The sequence below is a fragment of the Poromitra crassiceps genome (genome assembly GCF_964638095.1).
Source record: "Poromitra crassiceps genome assembly, chromosome: 2".
NCBI lineage: Eukaryota > Metazoa > Chordata > Actinopteri > Beryciformes > Melamphaidae > Poromitra > Poromitra crassiceps.
Genome location: NC_139624.1, coordinates 94,580,244 through 94,597,457, shown reverse-complemented (window position 1 = coordinate 94,597,457; position 17,214 = coordinate 94,580,244). Strand labels below are relative to the sequence as shown.

Genomic DNA, 17,214 nt, shown 5'->3' with positions numbered 1-17,214 from the left:
ATAAGTTATATTACTGAGTTACTGCTAAAATTAATATATTACATGTAATATGTTACTTTTGTAATGAGTTACCCCCAACACTGCTCCTGTCCTGTCACTACGCTTGCGGCATGTTTAAAATATTTAAAAGATCAGTAGTATATTTGGAAGAAAACTAGTTTCATGATAGGAGGCATCGCGCTGTTAAATCACATGACACGAGAAAACTCGTGTTGCACAAACGTGACAGTGATTTGCTGAACCTGACCTATTTTCTGACAGAATATTATGTGGACTTTGCCAACTCTGAATACAGAACAAGAATGAACAGCGATGGTGTTAACTTTACCACTCCAAATAAGATAACTGACTCCATCGCGCTGGTTTGTTTCATAATCCTTTGAAAACGGATGGGATTTATCCAGACTCTATCTATTCTCTATTCTTCCAGATGAAGAAAACGTTTTGTAAATGAAAATATGCCCAGTAAAGTTTAATCCAGCCAACTTTGTCTTGGTGTCGAGTTTCCAGTAAGTGAGGTGCGCAATGCATTCTGGGTGTTGTGGTATGATTCCCCCTTAAGAATGACATGGGGAAAAGGTTTAATAAATCATCACAGCGGTGAAATAGACCTTCTCAGGAATTTAACTTGTACTCAGCAATAACAAAATAACTTTTGAATCTTTACACATCTTTTCATGCCATGTGTTTATTTTTTGCACCAAATTATGGAGATTAGAATCGATAAGAGTATCGATAAGTATCGGTATCGATAAGCAGTACCGGTATCGATAAAATCCAAATGTTACGCATCCCTAATTTCTGCTCACTCACTCAGTCTTCACATTCTTCTTATTATATAGGATTGTTATAGGATTGTTGCACTGTATGCATTTCCAGTTTGCAGTAACAGTTATATAAATGGTGTGACTTTTCCATCCACACGGCAGAGCACATCATTTCCAGAGCCATGTGGACAGGATATTACAATGCTAGTGTGTCTGTACTGCTTCATGATGAGTTCTCCAGACCCAGTGGCCTGCGACGCTGTCTGCTCTCCCCTCAACCCCCAACTCCCTAAACTCCCATCGTCCTGCTCTCGCTCTGAAGGCACTTATTCACTCTCTTAGTCTTGCTTTTAGTGCCCCCGGTCTGAATCGCCTATTTGACTTGTTTCTTACTGTCTCTCGTTGCATTCATATCGGCAGACTGTGTATTCAGCACATTCCTTTGCAGGCTCAGCTCGGTGATCTCTCAGCCAGGCGTGGACTGCCGATGTACCAGCACACTAAACAATGCGGAGAGGGATATGCGGGGGTGGAGGGCGGCGGGTCACCCAAACACGTTGGCCCCTATCGTTGCATCGGCGCTGTTTCTAGGCCGAGCGCCTGGCGCAGCGCAAATCAGTGGGCGTGGACCAGCGCACTTGATATCTTGGTCTTGGCGCTAGACGCAGCCTCAACCATTACAACCACGCCTTTTAAGCGTAAAATTATGCACCGTCAGTTCATTGGATAAGTGCAATAAACGAATCGCATGCTTGCCTTTTAAGCTCCATTCCAGTGGTCCAGCAAAACCAGACGAAACCCAAGCCTCTGATCCCCCCCCCCCCCCCCACCTCCCTTCATCCCGTCTGTCTCCATATATCGGCTATTATTCCATATTATGATGCTTCTCAAACCAATCTAACTGCAGTTTAAATACTGCAAGCATGTAAATACGCTACACTATAGCAAGATCAAAGTGAAAATAATGTTCTAAACGCATCGGATAGAAAAAAATATAGCCGGCTGGATGTCATGAGATTACCGTAGATGAAATTTGGCCAGAATGATATCGTTTTCTCTCTTCTCCCCCACTGCACGATGCAACATCCTCTGAATGACACCTATCACTTTTACTGGATCTGATTACTTTATTCTATTTTATTTAGCCTACTGGATTTTATTATTGAGTATTTGTATTTTATTTGGCCTATGCTTTCCCCCCCCCACCTACTGCCCACAGGCTCTGACAAATATGTTCATTCTCAATAAAATCTTCAGTAATCAATCAGACTGGCTTTAAAAGCCAGGGGGTGCCTGGGAGGGGAGCTGCCGGGCCTCGAGCGGCCTGTCGGCGATCCAGGCCGGTTGCGGGAGTAGGCGCCGCACACCCCAGGTCCCGGTGGAGGGGAGGGGGAGTGGATGGGATGATAGCCCTCGCCCTCCGACTCAGTGGTTTCCACTGCTGTAAATAAAATAATTGTATGAGCACTCAATCTGTTTGTCAGTCAGCTCCACTGCTGCACGACTCGCCTGCACGACCACCAGCGCCTCATAGCGCACCAGCGCGGCTCCGCTCCCCGCATCTCCTGCGTGATGCCCGGCATCCTGTGAGGAGGAGAGGACGGCCCCGTGCAGCAGGGCCGGTTCCAGAACAAGATGACTAGGGGTGCATCCTAGATAGGAAGGGGTGCAGATGCCCGGCCAAAGGCCGGCCGCCCGAAAAATTTGACATGTTATTTTACTAAAAATAATGCATAATGCAGACCATCATTTCAAGTAGAATGATACCACCCAAGCAAGAATATTTCAAGTGTTTCAAGTGCTTTACTGAAATATTTGGACCATATAATGATAATACAATTATCTCAACCTTAAAAGGTTACATATAGGTGCCAAAAAGCCATAAAATCACATCAAAGAACAAAGAAAAACAACAACTATAATTCAAGTTCAAACAGTAAGTGTGCAGCTGTAGCATTTATTTAAAAAAAAAAAAAAAAAAGTTTTTTTTTTTACTTTTCAACTGAGCATGCAGACAATTAAAATAAGGGTGCAATGCATGCTTTTGCACCCCCGTAGAACCGGGCCTGCCGTGCAGGGAGAGGAGAACGTAGAGGACGCCCCTATTAACACATTCACTGCCAGCCGTTTTTTTTTACTGTAGGTAGCTTCTGCCAGAGGGTTTTTTTGAGGATTCTGGCTCATTTTACAAGAGCCGAGGATTATTTTCTGCTTGGACTTTGTGAACACAAAGTTCACAAAAGTACTAAATTAGTACTATAGAATGTGTGCTTTCTCTGTCTAAAAGAGTTAGTTTGTAGAGTTAGTAGTTATGTAGATATTAGCCGTTGAGTACAGCATGGTTTCAGCGTCTGAGACTGAAAGCTGAGATAATCGCAGTTTTGTGAAATTCAATCAAACAGGCAGAACAGTCACTTTAACCATTTATTTTTGGCATCAGTGAGAGATCAGACATCTAAACAATATAGTTCTGAACGCCCTCTCCTTCAAACTCCTCCCTCCGTGGGCGTGTCTGGTGGCTTTCAGCAGCGTTTGTCACAAGCGAGTTTCTACTGCCTGTCTGAGCAGTGAGCAGCCTCCCTCCCTGGCGGCCCCCTCGTCGGCTAGTGTGGATGGGGCTCACTCGTTTCTTGGGTTTGAGAGCTTTGATGAAGCTTTGTGCGATTCTAGGCTTTATGCTGCGTGTTTCAAAGTGTGTTTTCCACCCAGTCTATTTTTGGAACCCCCCACCGTTGTGCGCCCGTGTGCACCAGCGTGAAAGCGTTTTCGCCTACAGTATGAGAATGAGGCTCGTTCGTTTCTGGGTTTTCGGTTGAGCTCAGCTGGAATGAAGCTGTGTGCGATTCTGCGCTTTCTGCTGGTGTTTCAAAGTGTGTTTCACCCATAATCTATTATGCAAATTTGCAATCCCCCACCGCCAGCTCCCAGCGCGATAATGCGCGAAAGCGAAAGCGTTTTCGCCAATCCATTTTACAGTATGAGAGAATGGTTTCCTCCCGCGTTCCCCTGCAGTTTTGGCTCTGCTTTTTCTAGTCTGGAGAGCACTGTCGCCACTTAGTGGGTCGGTGGGATGGGTTGTACACATTCGGTGGCTCCAATTTTTTTATAGGAGACGTGGGGGGCGTTGATCCACGTCCCACCGTCAAATTTTTTTTTTTTTTTTTTAAGACGAGATATCTCGTCATTGGCAGTCAACCGTTGGATTTTGTAAGACGAGATATCTCGTCAATGGCAGTGAACGTGTTAAATTAATCTTTTGCTTTGTCATTGTTTTTCATATTTTATTTAGAATTGTAGCCTAATTAAATATCCCCCTCTCTCTTTCTCATTCTTTCTTGCACTTAATGTAGGCTACACGGCACCTCGGACAGCTCCGCTGCCACAGACGGGGGAAACATTTGGAAATAATTCTAACTACTCTGCTTTGCAAACAGAAAATATAAATACAACAGACAATTCTGTAATGAATAGCTGTAATGAGAGTGGGGTTTGAAGAAGCGCTACACAAAAGTTTCTCCAGTTTCTTTCTCTCTTTCTTTCTCTCTCCCTTTCTCTCACATTAAACGATATACATGCCTATAATGTCAATTATCTGAATGAAATAATAATACATATTAATTAGGAATATTAGTAATATTAGAAGCCTAGCTAATTTCGGGGGGGGGGGTAATAAAACGTTGAGCTATATTAATACAAAGTTAATATTGCTAATCAAAATGTTCCAAAACGATTTTTTTATACATCAAATATGTGTAGTTAGACAGCTATCCCATTTGAAAAAGATCTGACAGATATAACTCTGCTGCTGTCTGGATGCTGCACATAAATGGGGATTATTATGATAGCCTAAACTAAATAAATGAAACTGTGCGTTGCAGCTTCACCCAAAGCCTGAGAAGGGTTGCCACTGCATGCTGTAATCTTCCAATCTTATATTCTATTGTGTTCTAAACTATTTTTTTCTATATATTCTATTCTCCATTCACTATCCTGTCCCCGGCACTGAATAGGCCTGCTTTTCAAAAGCGCAAAGCGCTAAATTTACGCCAGGTCGGAAGATATCAGTAGGCCGGTATTTAGCGCCGACACGCCTAGTCTCGCCCATTCTGGGACTGCGCCACGCCCATTCGGCCTAAAGCGCATTTGGCAGCGTAAAGCCATGTTGATATCGTCCCAAAACAGGCGCAAGGCACGTTTTTTTGCGGTTAAGGCCCGTTTTAGCGCCGAAGGCCTGTGGGAGAATAGGGCCCCAAATGTGACCAATGCATTTCACCTGGGATGTCTCTCTCTCCTGCAGAGAGTTGCAGATTAGGGATGCAAGTTTTTTTGACACCGTGTTGTCCGTTTATAACACATTATAAACGGACAACGCTGAAGAAGGCCTGTTGGCTGAAACGTCCGTTGTGTATGGTCTTGATGACGGAATAAAACCTTGAAAGGATATTCATTGCGTGCTGGCGTTCCTTGTTGATTTGAATTAAAATATGAAAACTACTACTTAGGGGTGGCCAAACTATGGCCCACGGGCCAACCACGGCCCGCTGCCCGTTTTTAAGTGGCCCGCCATGAATTTACATTTTCTTTTTCTTTTTTTGGCCAGTGAATCTTTTTTTTGTTTTTTCATTTTTCCATTTTAACACGTTCACTGCCAAAGACGTGTTAACACGTTTTCAGAATCCAGCTGTTGACTGCCAACGACGTGTTAACACGTTTTCAGAATCGATTTTTTTTTTTTGACGGTGGGACGTTGATCTAACCCTTTTACGTCTCCTACACCAGAATTGGAGGTATTGAATGTGTATAATCTATTTTACCGACCCACTGAGTGTCGACATGTCTCTCCACAGTAGAAAGAGGCGACCCAAAACTGGAGGGAAAAGCGTGAGGAAGCCGTTCTCATACTGTAAAATTGATGGCGAAAACGCTTTCACTTTCGCGCTGATGCACAGCGGTGGCAACGGTGGGGGGTTCCAAGAATAGATTGGATGCACACTTTGAAACACGCAGCATAAATATGACCAGAATCGCATCAAAGCTCTCAACCAAAACTCCACGAAACGAGCGAGTCCACCCAGACTTCCTCAAACAGCGGCCGCAGCCAGGCAGCAGCAACTTCGTTGTGACACGCCCGCTGGAGAGCCAGGGAGGCAGGAGGAGAACACACACGGAGGGAGGAGTTGGAAGCAGAGGGGGGTTTCCTGCTGTTATGGAGGAAATTACTGTTCAAAACTATTGTTTAGATGTCTGACTCTTACTGATGCCAAAAATGAATGGTTAAAGTGACTGTTCTATCGAATTTCACAAAAAGCCGTTTATCTCTGAATAATTTTTCTGACGCTGAAACCATGCTGTATTCAACTGCTAATGCTTACATAACTACTAACTCTACAAACTAACTCTTTTAGACAGAGAAAGCACACATTCTATTAGTTCTTTTGAGATATTGTGTGTTCACAAAATCTTAGCAGAAAAGAATCCTCGGGTCTTGAAAGATGAGCCAGAATCCTCAAAAAAAACCTCTGGCAGAAGCTAACTACAGTAAAAAAAAAACGTCTGGCAGTGAATGTGTTAAAGTTTGAAACGGGGAAACGGAAAAACAAAAAACTGAAAAACTTTTTTTCCCATTTCGCTTTTTCCATGTAAAACTGGAAAATGGGTTACTTGTACCCTGACCTGGTCTATTCATTTTTTATTTTATTTTTTACATTTTAATACTGAATGTTGGTGAAATTATCTCTGTCAACAGGAAAAGATTTGAAAACATACAGATCAGAACATACAGAACATGGTCTATTTCTCCTTTCAGTCTAAACAGGTTGAGAACTGTCGCGCAACTCCTTATATTTTTCTGTATGCGGCCCACAACCAAAAAAGTTTGACCACCCTGACTTAAGTTATGTAAAAAATATTGTTTTTATTTATGTTGGTATTTATGCTGGTCAATATAGCAATATTATTATATTGAGATCAGGATATGAGACTAGATATTAGGGATGGCACGATGCCACTTTTTCCATATCCGATCCGATACCGATACCACAACCTTGAGTATCTGCCGATACCGATATCAATCCGATCCAATCTTTTTCCCTCGCTTATACGACTAAGCTGTTAATAATAAATTTACCAATGCACTTTGCTTAACCCAGCCATCTAAACATCATCAATCTATGGAACAATATGTATTCCCTAAATGAAAGGCTATATAGCCCAGAACATAGACTCGGTAATGCACTAATGCTGCTTCTTTTTAAGCCTCCTATCTCTCTCACTCACACACACACACACACACACACACACACACACACACCTCCCTTGTTACAACTGTCCCTGGTCTCCCCTACTTTGGTGTTGCGTGAAACAAGGGGGAGGGGAATTTACACATCAAGGTGTTTGTAAACAGGGACACACGTGCTAATCTAGTTTTATTTGGCGTTTTCAAGGAAGATGCTGACTTTTGGGATTAATTATAATTAAGGACTAAGGACTAAAATATCAGCAGGAGGAGAGGACTTTATGATCACTGCTGAGGCAACTTATTGGAGTGTGTTCATTAGGATTTATTTTGCCTAGCGTTAATCTGCTGCTTCGTTATGCAGAAAGTGCGTAGAGTTGACTTCACTTCTAGATGGGAATGGTAACGTATTGATCGTGATATTGTGGTGTGTTTATGCTGAAGAATTGACCGTGGATGGCAGTGTGTTTTGTGGCTCTTACTGTTGCTGCTGTCAGGTTGTTTGTGTGTGATACAGCGACCTTGTATCAGGCAGTCTGTGGTGTTGAAGTTTCCAACGCTTAAAAACACTCGGCTCTTTCTCTTCCTTGTAAGGTGATGATGTCTTAAAGGCTGCATTACAGTGAAGTGATGTAATTTCTTTTTTACTTACCACTCTGTTCTCGGTGTTGTATTATTTGCCTTTACCCATTTAGTCATCATGTCCACATTAGTGATCAATCAAAAATCTCATTGTGTAAATATTTTGTGAAAGCACCAATAGGCAGGATGCAAACTAATCACCTTTAGGTGACAGTTGCCTTTTTGATCTCAACATAGGGCACTTACCCCAAGCGAATAATTTTTTGAGTGGCTTTGTGTCTGCCCTGGTATCTGTCACCTTTTTCACTCTCCAGGAGTTTGTCTCCCCAAGTCAGGGATGGAAACCTTGTCTTTGCATTTTATTTTGATCTTGTTTTAAGAAGATGTGTTTTGATAACGTGGCTGAATTGGCCTCACTAGCTGGACATGCTAGCTATCCAACCAGATAAACCGTCCCAGAAAAACCCTGTGGGCAAAGGTGTTGATTTTGAGGTTTTTACTGAGAATCTTGTGAAACTGCAAATACAACACAAACAAAGCATATCACTGAACAGCACAAAGCAATACACACAAGTAATTATCCTATGGTATCTAGCCAAATAGCATGGAGATACAGAGATAGTCTGATGGCAATTAGCATATTAACATAGAGATAGAGCATAGAGCTAGCTTAGCAACTCAACCATCCTAAACATATTCCTCAACACCCATACAGACACAAAATAACACAACAGTCATATTAACATGTCAAGAAGAATCATACTCACAGACGTTGCTTGAGCAAACAGGAAAAATAAAGAACAGCATCTAAACTGTGGAGCTGATGACTGTTAAGAGTGGGGGAGCAAAAACGAAAAGGAAAAAAAAGGGGAATTTCCAAGCCCCCAGGAATGGCTGTGAAGCCATTTGAACATGGTGGCGAAGCTCTGTATTGCAAGTCACGTGACGGCATGCAGCCCAGAAAGGAAAATTCCCATCCACTTGCATGGGGATCCCGGCAGCTGTTAAACCCAGTGGAATTTTTTCCGGGTGTCACTCAAAGTATAAAACGACTCTTTTAATTATCAAATATTTTTTATGGGGTCATTTTTTCTTCAGAAGCCACTAAGAGCTGTATAAGGGTGTATTTCCTTCTTATAATACAATCCATGGGTGGGAGGGGTGGGAGACGTCATCGAATATGTCATGGCACACATGCGCACTTCGCCTTGGGCCGCATGGAAGTAAAACCCGGAAGAAAAACCCCCCATGATGGCTCCATGCGCCAGTGAGCAGCGTCTGTCCGAATGCATGGGTGGGCGTGACTCGTCCCCTATCCAGTTCTTTTAATACATCCATGGGAATTTCCATGTGCTTCCATTAATTAACTTCCTATCACGTGATCACTTGTGAGCCAATCACATAGCAGATGTCAGAAGAAGGTCTGTTTCTTAAAGGTACAGGGCATGCTACAGAATAAACAATCTAACCAAACTAAACTAAAGTTGTAGAGGCAGAACAGTGGCTTTTGCTTACAACGGGACATTTAGCCCACTTCGTACAAAATACTAAGAGATATATCACCATTCAGCCTAAAAATACAGCGATATGATTTTTGGTTCATATATCGCTCAGCCCTTGTTGTACTGTTCAGTAACTTGCAAAATAGTCTTTAACCAGCATGAAAAAGAATTGTGATAAGATCTGGGATCCTGCCTGAAAAGAATCGGGATAAGAAAAAATATTGGTTGTTTTACATAACCTAAGTTGAAGTAGTTTTCTTATTTTGCCCAGTGAATGTGTCCATTTTGAAAACAAAGCATTGTATGTATGTCTGCATCTACCAGTGTGGGCCAGGATAAGAGTAGGCACGTGATAATTCCCTACAGGAGGGACTTGATGTTCTCTGAAATTAGGGGGGGGGTGCATGACTGCACGCATATATCGCCAAAAGAGTTGGAAAATATCTGCATATGGACGGCATATTGTAGACTCCGCCCACTGTTAAGGCTTGTGACGCAAAACCAGCTGTTCTGCTTGAGGGCGGCTGTTCCAACTACAGATTGTTTATTTTTATTTTTATCTGTATGCGCACATCCACGGATAATCACACTGAGAGTCTTGTGTGTCTGTGTCTGTGTGTTGTTTCAGGTGCTGTGTAACGGCCCGGGCACCTGCGTCCCCCTGTGTGCCGCAGGCCTGCTGCTCGGCATTCTGGGAATGAAGAAAGTGCTGCTGGTCTACGTGGAGAGCGTCTGCCGCGTGGAGACACTGTCGCTGTCAGGACAGATCCTCTACTCCGTCTCAGACTACTTCTTTGTGCAGTGGGCTGCTCTGAGGGACAAATACCCGAAAGCCATCTTCCTCGGAAGAATCGTTTGACAGCATTTTTCACCCTGTTACAAACAGAGATGGGAAGTAACTAAGTACAAACACTTTATTACTGTACTTAAGTAGGATTTTCAGGTATCTGTACTTCATTGAGTATTTATTTTTCTGACAACTTTTTACTTTTACTCCCTAGATTTTAACACGTGCTCTCCCAGCTTTCACACATTATGTGCACCTTTTTGTGTGGAAAAACCATATCACACAAATGATTAAACAAAGTATAGTCTTCATACATCTTAAAACATGTTTGGAGTTTAATAGTCTTCGCCCACAGCTCGGCTGCTGCATGGCCTCGCCTGCTCTATTGCCATGTGCATCGCACAATTGCGCAACTTTGCATCACTGATGACATCACAATGATGTCACAATGTCTATGACATCATCAGTGATGTCACAATTGCTCGAGTGTGTAACCAAAAACCACAATTGCTCGAGTGCCTATGACCTCATCAGTGGGACAAAAATTGAAACAGAGAACAAACATTGCCCACTTGCTCCCTTTTATAGAGACAGATAGATACATAGATAGATACGTAGATCGATCGATCGATCTTCCTCATGCCCGCACAGCGATCGAGCTGCAGGGCGGGGGAGACTGGATGTTGGACTAGGATTGTGTTTTACAGGACGTAGGTAAACAGTGAATGGATACATCCAGAAGGAGGTGGTAATGCAACATAGGCCTAAAGGATGCCATAAAACACCACAGAAGAAGACCTTCCTCATGATTTTTTCCATTGTCCTTTAGCTGATAATGAACTATAGGCTATCTATAAGAGCTCCCCAAAACAGATAACATTGCCATCTGAAAGGGACAAGTTATATTCAGGATCAGATCAGTCACATCACATGGTAGCACATGCAGGTCGGATGACGTGGCTGAAAACTCTGAATAACGTAAGTTACATTATCCCTCAAATGTAAATATTAGTCACTGCTGACTTGTAACTGTGGTAGTTTTTATTAGGTTTATACTGCACATTAACGTTGCTTTCTTTCCAACTTGTTTTAAATGGTTGAATTATGTTAAATTGGTTAGCATGTTTGGTTCAGTTGCTAAAGTTGGCATGCTTGCTAGCTTGTTTAGCCTGCAAAGGTTTAAGGGTTGTGATTCAACTCTGGCTAGGAGCTATCAGATCACATGTTGGGCATTTTGTATTTTGTTTTAGATAATCATAGAGAACTTCTCTGCAATTTTGGCCTTTTCTTGTCAGCCACTTTTGAAGAGTACAGGCATAATTGATAATAATTAAGGAGCTACTGAGGGAATGTGACAATGAATGGATCACTCTCATGTTAACACACATTCTGCATTGGGCATGCTACAGATTTTAGAGGAAAAGAGCAATGGGGGGACTTTAGTGAAGATGCTTATACAGTATCATGAAACGTTACAACCACAACCTAGGGCATTCAGGGGATGTATGGCTTTTCCTAGGTATGCTGACAATAAGGGGCTGAGCAATTTCGAGAACAGAAGTGCTCGCCACCCAATCGCCAAAAAAAATCAATTCTTACAGAAAATGTTAATATCCAAATGTCAAACGTTTTTGATAGCAAATCACAGCATACATTTTTCTAATGGTGTTCCTCGAGGTCTTGGTGACTTAACTCATTAGCCGACAGAGTTTTTCAGGAAAAAGTCACTAGCCACCGCCAGGGTTTTTGATCATTTTCATTAATTTTCCAAGACCCACAGAATATTTTCTTCTATGACTACATAAAGACTGAATATCCCAAAAGAAAAAAGAGAGCCTCGAATTTCATGTGAAAAAAAAAGTTTGATTCTACCTTCCTCCGTTCTTTAGTTATCGATACCTGAATGTAGGTAGTTTTCACCAAAAACAGCAGTCTCTGGCTGACCAGAAAGCGGAGGAAATGGCATATTTGTAAATGAAGAAGTCATCTTCATGGCTCCTGACCCGAATAAATGCCTTTGATGGTGGATACTGGCGGTGTTACACTCAACTATGAACCCCATAATAATTTTGTTTCCCCTTCCGGTCAAACTCACCCGTGGGCACAGCTTTTATCGTAACACCGGTGTGCGAAAGTTTCACCCCGCTCATTGAGAGGGAAGCCCGGATCGCGCATTCATCTTGCGCGGGGGGACGACTGGTTGTCTGTGTAGGCTACTGTAAGTCAGGAGCAATCTACCGGCTGAAATTTACACCGCATCAAGAGTTTAGGAACTGGATTACTATTTCCTGAGGACAAGTGACTTATGGACATGTTGCGTGCAGGTTGCGTGGTGTGTGGTGAAAACAAAATCCTTCACGTTTGAGTGAGGCTGACCCCCCCCAACCCCCCCCCCCCCCCCCCCCCCCCCCCTCCCGCTGCTACCCGACCCAAACCCGACGGGCTCCGAGGTTGGGCCGCATTTTTAAATAACCATTTAGAGCTCGGGTCGGGTAGGGCTGGTTATGCTCGCTGAAGCAAAAATACATTGTGTCATTGTCAGGCTGGGCAGAGCCAGAGACACACTCCCTCACACACCCACTCGCCTCCTGACGCTCTGCTGCTCTGTCACAGGCTGGAAGGCAGAGAGTAATGATGTGCGGGTCAGGGTTATTTAACGCCCGCACCAACCCAACCCGTCATTGGAGCCAGTCCGCCCCACCTGGCCCGTTACAATATCTGAAAATGCCCAACCCAACCCAACCCAACCCAGCAGCCCGCAACGGCAAATATATGTCTCCGGACTCAGGAGGAGCGCAGCAGAGCTCTCCAAGGTGTGCAAACTGTCTCCCCCCCCCCCCCCCCCCCTTCTCTTTCTCTCTCTTTCACACACACACAGACACTCACATGCATCCGCGACAACAGTTTTACTGCTCTGGATGAGTTGCGCGGCTGCTTTCATGTCGTTGAACGCAAGGGTTAGGGTTAGGGTTAGGTTACAGGTAGGTAGGCTACAGAAACAGATCTTATTCTTTCCCATTTCTTTTAATTACCTCATGCGCTCTCAATTGGTCACATTGCAGTAAAGTTGACAAATAGATCACAGTCGAGTCCACACAGAAAATCTGCGGTGGCATTAGTTTTATGGACACTTCAAATAATAATTACAGCGAATAATCCTTCCTAAATGTTTGTTTTGAGAGCACATAGGCTCCCTCATTGAAGCGTTTCTTTACTCCATGTAGGCTATAGAGAGTGCAGCAGGTGCAGACGGCTTCAGACTCGCCTTGTCTGTCTGATTGTGTGTACGTGTGTGAGAGAGTTCACGTCTTAATAAAAAAAAATCATAAATAAGGCATACGTGCTAGGGCTGTGCAACGTTCACCGAAATGTGGGCCCAAGTGAGGAGGAACTTTTGTACACTAACCTATGGCCAATTATGAAGTCCAAAGACTCTAAAACCGCAAAAACTGTCAAACTAATTAAACCCTACTCCTCCCAAATTTGTTCTTCAAACGACACCAAACAAGATTTTTGTTTGATCCAAAATTGACCCCACAGTGCATCAAAATGTTTTCCTGTAAACGGTACTGTAAACAACTACTGCAAATTCTCGCTAAATAAAGCTTGAAACTTCACAAATTTCTTTTACAATGTTTTTCTGTCACAGTAGTTGAAGTGTGTAAAATCTCAGAATTGTATCTAATATTTTGAATTCTGCCCTCATATATAGCCTAAAGAGCATCAATGCCTTTGCCATCCTGTGGAACAGTGGGACATACATGCCCTCGCCATCCTGGGAAAACACAAACACTTATGATGATGTCATCAGTGATGTCATTTAGCAATTGTGCATCAGTGTTGTGACATCACTGATGATGTCATCAGTGCCCAGAGATGGGGACTTGGACTTGAGTCGCACTTAACACGTTCACTGCCAATGACGTGTTTTTACGTCAAACAGAATCCAACCGTTCACTGCCAATGACGTGTTTTTACGTCAATTTTTTTTTGTTTTTTTTATTTTTATTTTGTTTTTTTGACGGTGGGATGTGCATCTAACCCTTTTACATCTCTTATATAAGTATTGGACGTGTACAACGTGTACAACCCATTCCACCGACCCACTAAGTGGCGACAGTGCTTTCCTGACTAGAGGAAGGCAAGCAAAAAGCAGTGTGAAGAAGCCATTCTCATGAAAATGGATTGGCGAAAACGCTTTTGTTTTCGCGCTGATTGCTGGCAGTGCGGGATTGCAAATTTGCATAATATATTACAGGTGGAACACACTTTGAAACACGCAGCATAAATATGACCAGAATCGCAAAAGCTTCATCAAAGCTCTCAACCAAAACTCCAAGAAGCGAGCGAGTCCATCCAGACTTCCTCAAAGAGCGGCCGCGCAGACAGGCACAGGCAGCAGCAGCAAAGCAGTGAGACTGGTGACAAGCTTGTGACACGGCCGCTGCAGCCAAGAAGAACGCCCACGGAGGGAGGAGTTGGAAGCAGAGGGGGGTTTCCTGCTGTTATGGAGGAAATTACTGTTCAAAACTATTGTTTAGATGTCTGACGTCTTACTGATGCCAAAAATGAATGGTTAAAGTGACTGTTCTATCGAATTTCACAAAAAGCCGTTTATCTCTGAATAATTTTTCTGACGCTGAAACCATGCTGTATTCAACTGCTAATGCTTACATAACTACTAACTCTACAAACTAACTCTTTTAGACAGAGAAAGCACACATTCTATTAGTTCTTTTGAGATATTGTGTGTTCACAAAATCTTAGCAGAAAAGAATCCTCGGGTCTTGAAAGATGAGCCAGAATCCTCAAAAAAACCCTCTGGCAGAACCTACCTACAGTAAAAAAAAAATGGCTGGCAGTGAATGTGTTAAGTCACACACAGTCCTTAAAGACTTGAGACTTGATTTGGACTTGAGATTTTGGACTTGTGAGCAATCTTTATTTTTGTGAGTATTAACATTAAGGAAAGGTCTACTAATAATAATGTCAACTAATCAATGCGGATAATACAGTATCCTACATGCTTTGAATCCCTTAGTTTTAGCTATGCAGTGTTCTGAGCAGACTGGATGGCATGCAGCAGATGATAGCTCATCCATAAGAGACTTGAGACTTGACTTGGACTTGTGACCAAAGACTTGAGACTTAACTTGGACTCTAGCACAAAGACTTGAGACTTGACTTGGACTTGCAAAAAATGACATGAGCATCTCTGTCAGTGCCCGCCCGGCCACGACCCATTGCTGCGCAGCAGCTATAATTATTACAGTGGGATCCGCTTATAGTGATCACGGTTATAGTGATCAAACGCTTATATTGATCAAAAAGTTTGGTCCTGAATCATTCCTATACACATGCTGTTTAAATAATTAGCTTAGAGTGATCAATACTCCACTTATGGCTCATTTCCACCACATATAACAGCACAGTACAGCTCCACTCTATCTGGTATTACTCGGCTCTACTTGATATAGACTCTGTTTCCATAGCAAGTTTACTTGCCTCCGCCCACACCTGGTCGTCATAGCGACCGCATATCTGCCCTCCGCCCATTGCCGAAGTAGGCTATAAGTATAACGTTAAAATGAAATCAATACACGGAACTTTTAAACTGATTATGAAATACTGGTGCCTCTAAATGACCTACAGTGTACATGGGCAAATGTGACAATCGGCTAGGAGAATGGATATCACTTTGTTGTTACTCAAACTCACATGCATGCACTGCGCGGGGACGGGAGAGGCGCTACGAGGAGAACCCCAGCGGCAGCTCAACATGCAAGACCCGCGGCCTAGCGGAGGCAACTACAAAGGGCTTCCCGAGGAGCGCATGTTAAAGCTGAGCAAGGAGATCGATTTTATTTCACCAGCGCCGAAGGCAGCAACACAAAAGACTGATGGAAATAACATAATAGAAGAGAAGGTAAGCCCCCACTAAACTGGTATGCAGCGCTGCATTGACAGTCAGTAGGATAGACAGTAAACACGATTCTGCCTGACCAATCAGTCATCTACAATGTTTTCACGTCACCGTATGAACCCGGGTTCGCAGAATAGAACCCCGACGAGGCAGGGACCAAAAGTAGCACGACTCAGCCTCAAATCTAACCGGGCTGGGCCGGTTTTTACCGGTGGGATGAGACCATTTATCGAGTCGAGCGGAGCGGGACCGCGCTACTAGCTGCGGTGGAATTGGGCCATTACAGTGATCATTTTGGGCCTTGTCCCACCTGAGAATGGGGGGGGGGGAGAACTACAGCAATTTTATTATTATTATTGCACGGCATCTCTGTCTACGTGAACTGTTTGAAACAGCTGGAGGCCTAACTCACTGTATGGATTTTTAAAGTAAATAACATTCCTTTACTTCATGTAATACATATACAAATGTCAATTAGATGGCAATCTGCATGAGAAATAAAGAAAAAGAAAAAAATATGTTATAATGATCCTCCGCTTATAGCAATTTGACCTTTCCCAAGGTGATCACTATAAGAGGAGTGCACTGTATTATTATTCTCCCGGGAAGTTCGTCTTCCCATGCATGAAAATAAACCAAACTTTGCACAAAGGTCCAGTCCCATCACCCATGCCAAGCTTTGTTGATGCAAATCTGGTGCCAATAGTCCTGATGGTGGCGCTACAGCGACTGTCTAAAGTTTCAAACTTTGAAAAATGATTTAAAAAAAATCAGGCATGCGTGCTACGGCTTTGCAACTTTCACTGAAATGTGGGCCCAAGTGATAGAAACTTTTGTACGCTGCAACCTATGGCCAATTATGAAGTCCAAAAACTGTAAAACTAATTAAACCCTACTCCTCCCACATTTTTCCTTCAAACGACACCAAACGTGACCAAATACGTGAGACTTGACTTGGACTATAGCTAAAAGACTTGACACTTGACTTGGACTCTAGCTCAAAGCGGGCCCGGCGCCATTTTTTTTTTATAGAATAGTTCATCTATAAAGGCCAGTTAGGCAATGTTTGTACCTGACATGTTTCGGCTGCTGTTTCTGCAGTCTTCATCAAATTTGATCAGTTTAAGTTGATGTAGGCTACCCCCTATAAACATAGCTCTGTTGTTTCAGAATTGGCAGGGAAGCGCTATTTGCTGTGCTTTGGTTGTCACAAGGTGTCAGAGATGTAGCTATTTAATGTATTAAATTTGAACCTCACTGCATGTTGTAGTGATCATGACGTGATTAAAACACACACACACACACACACACACACACACACACACACAGAGAGAGAGAAATCAGCTGCACCCAAGCACACAGCATGCCATGAGCAGAAAGGTGGAGACAACGCATCTGATCACTTTATTTCTTTAATT

The 17,214-nt window shown here is 43.1% G+C and overlaps 1 protein-coding gene across 1 annotated transcript in view; it reads left to right on the top strand.

The window, feature by feature from the left end:
• Positions 1–13,447, top strand: part of LOC310772364 (UDP-N-acetylglucosamine transferase subunit ALG14-like) — a 73,907-nt gene extending 60,460 nt beyond the window's left edge. Inside the window, exon 4 of the mRNA XM_083632144.1 lies at positions 9,715–13,447. Coding sequence (XP_083488270.1) covers positions 9,715–9,945 — 231 coding nt within the window. The 3' untranslated portion in view covers positions 9,946–13,447. The remainder of the gene's footprint in view (positions 1–9,714) is intronic.
• Positions 13,448–17,214: the final 3,767 nt, after the last annotated feature.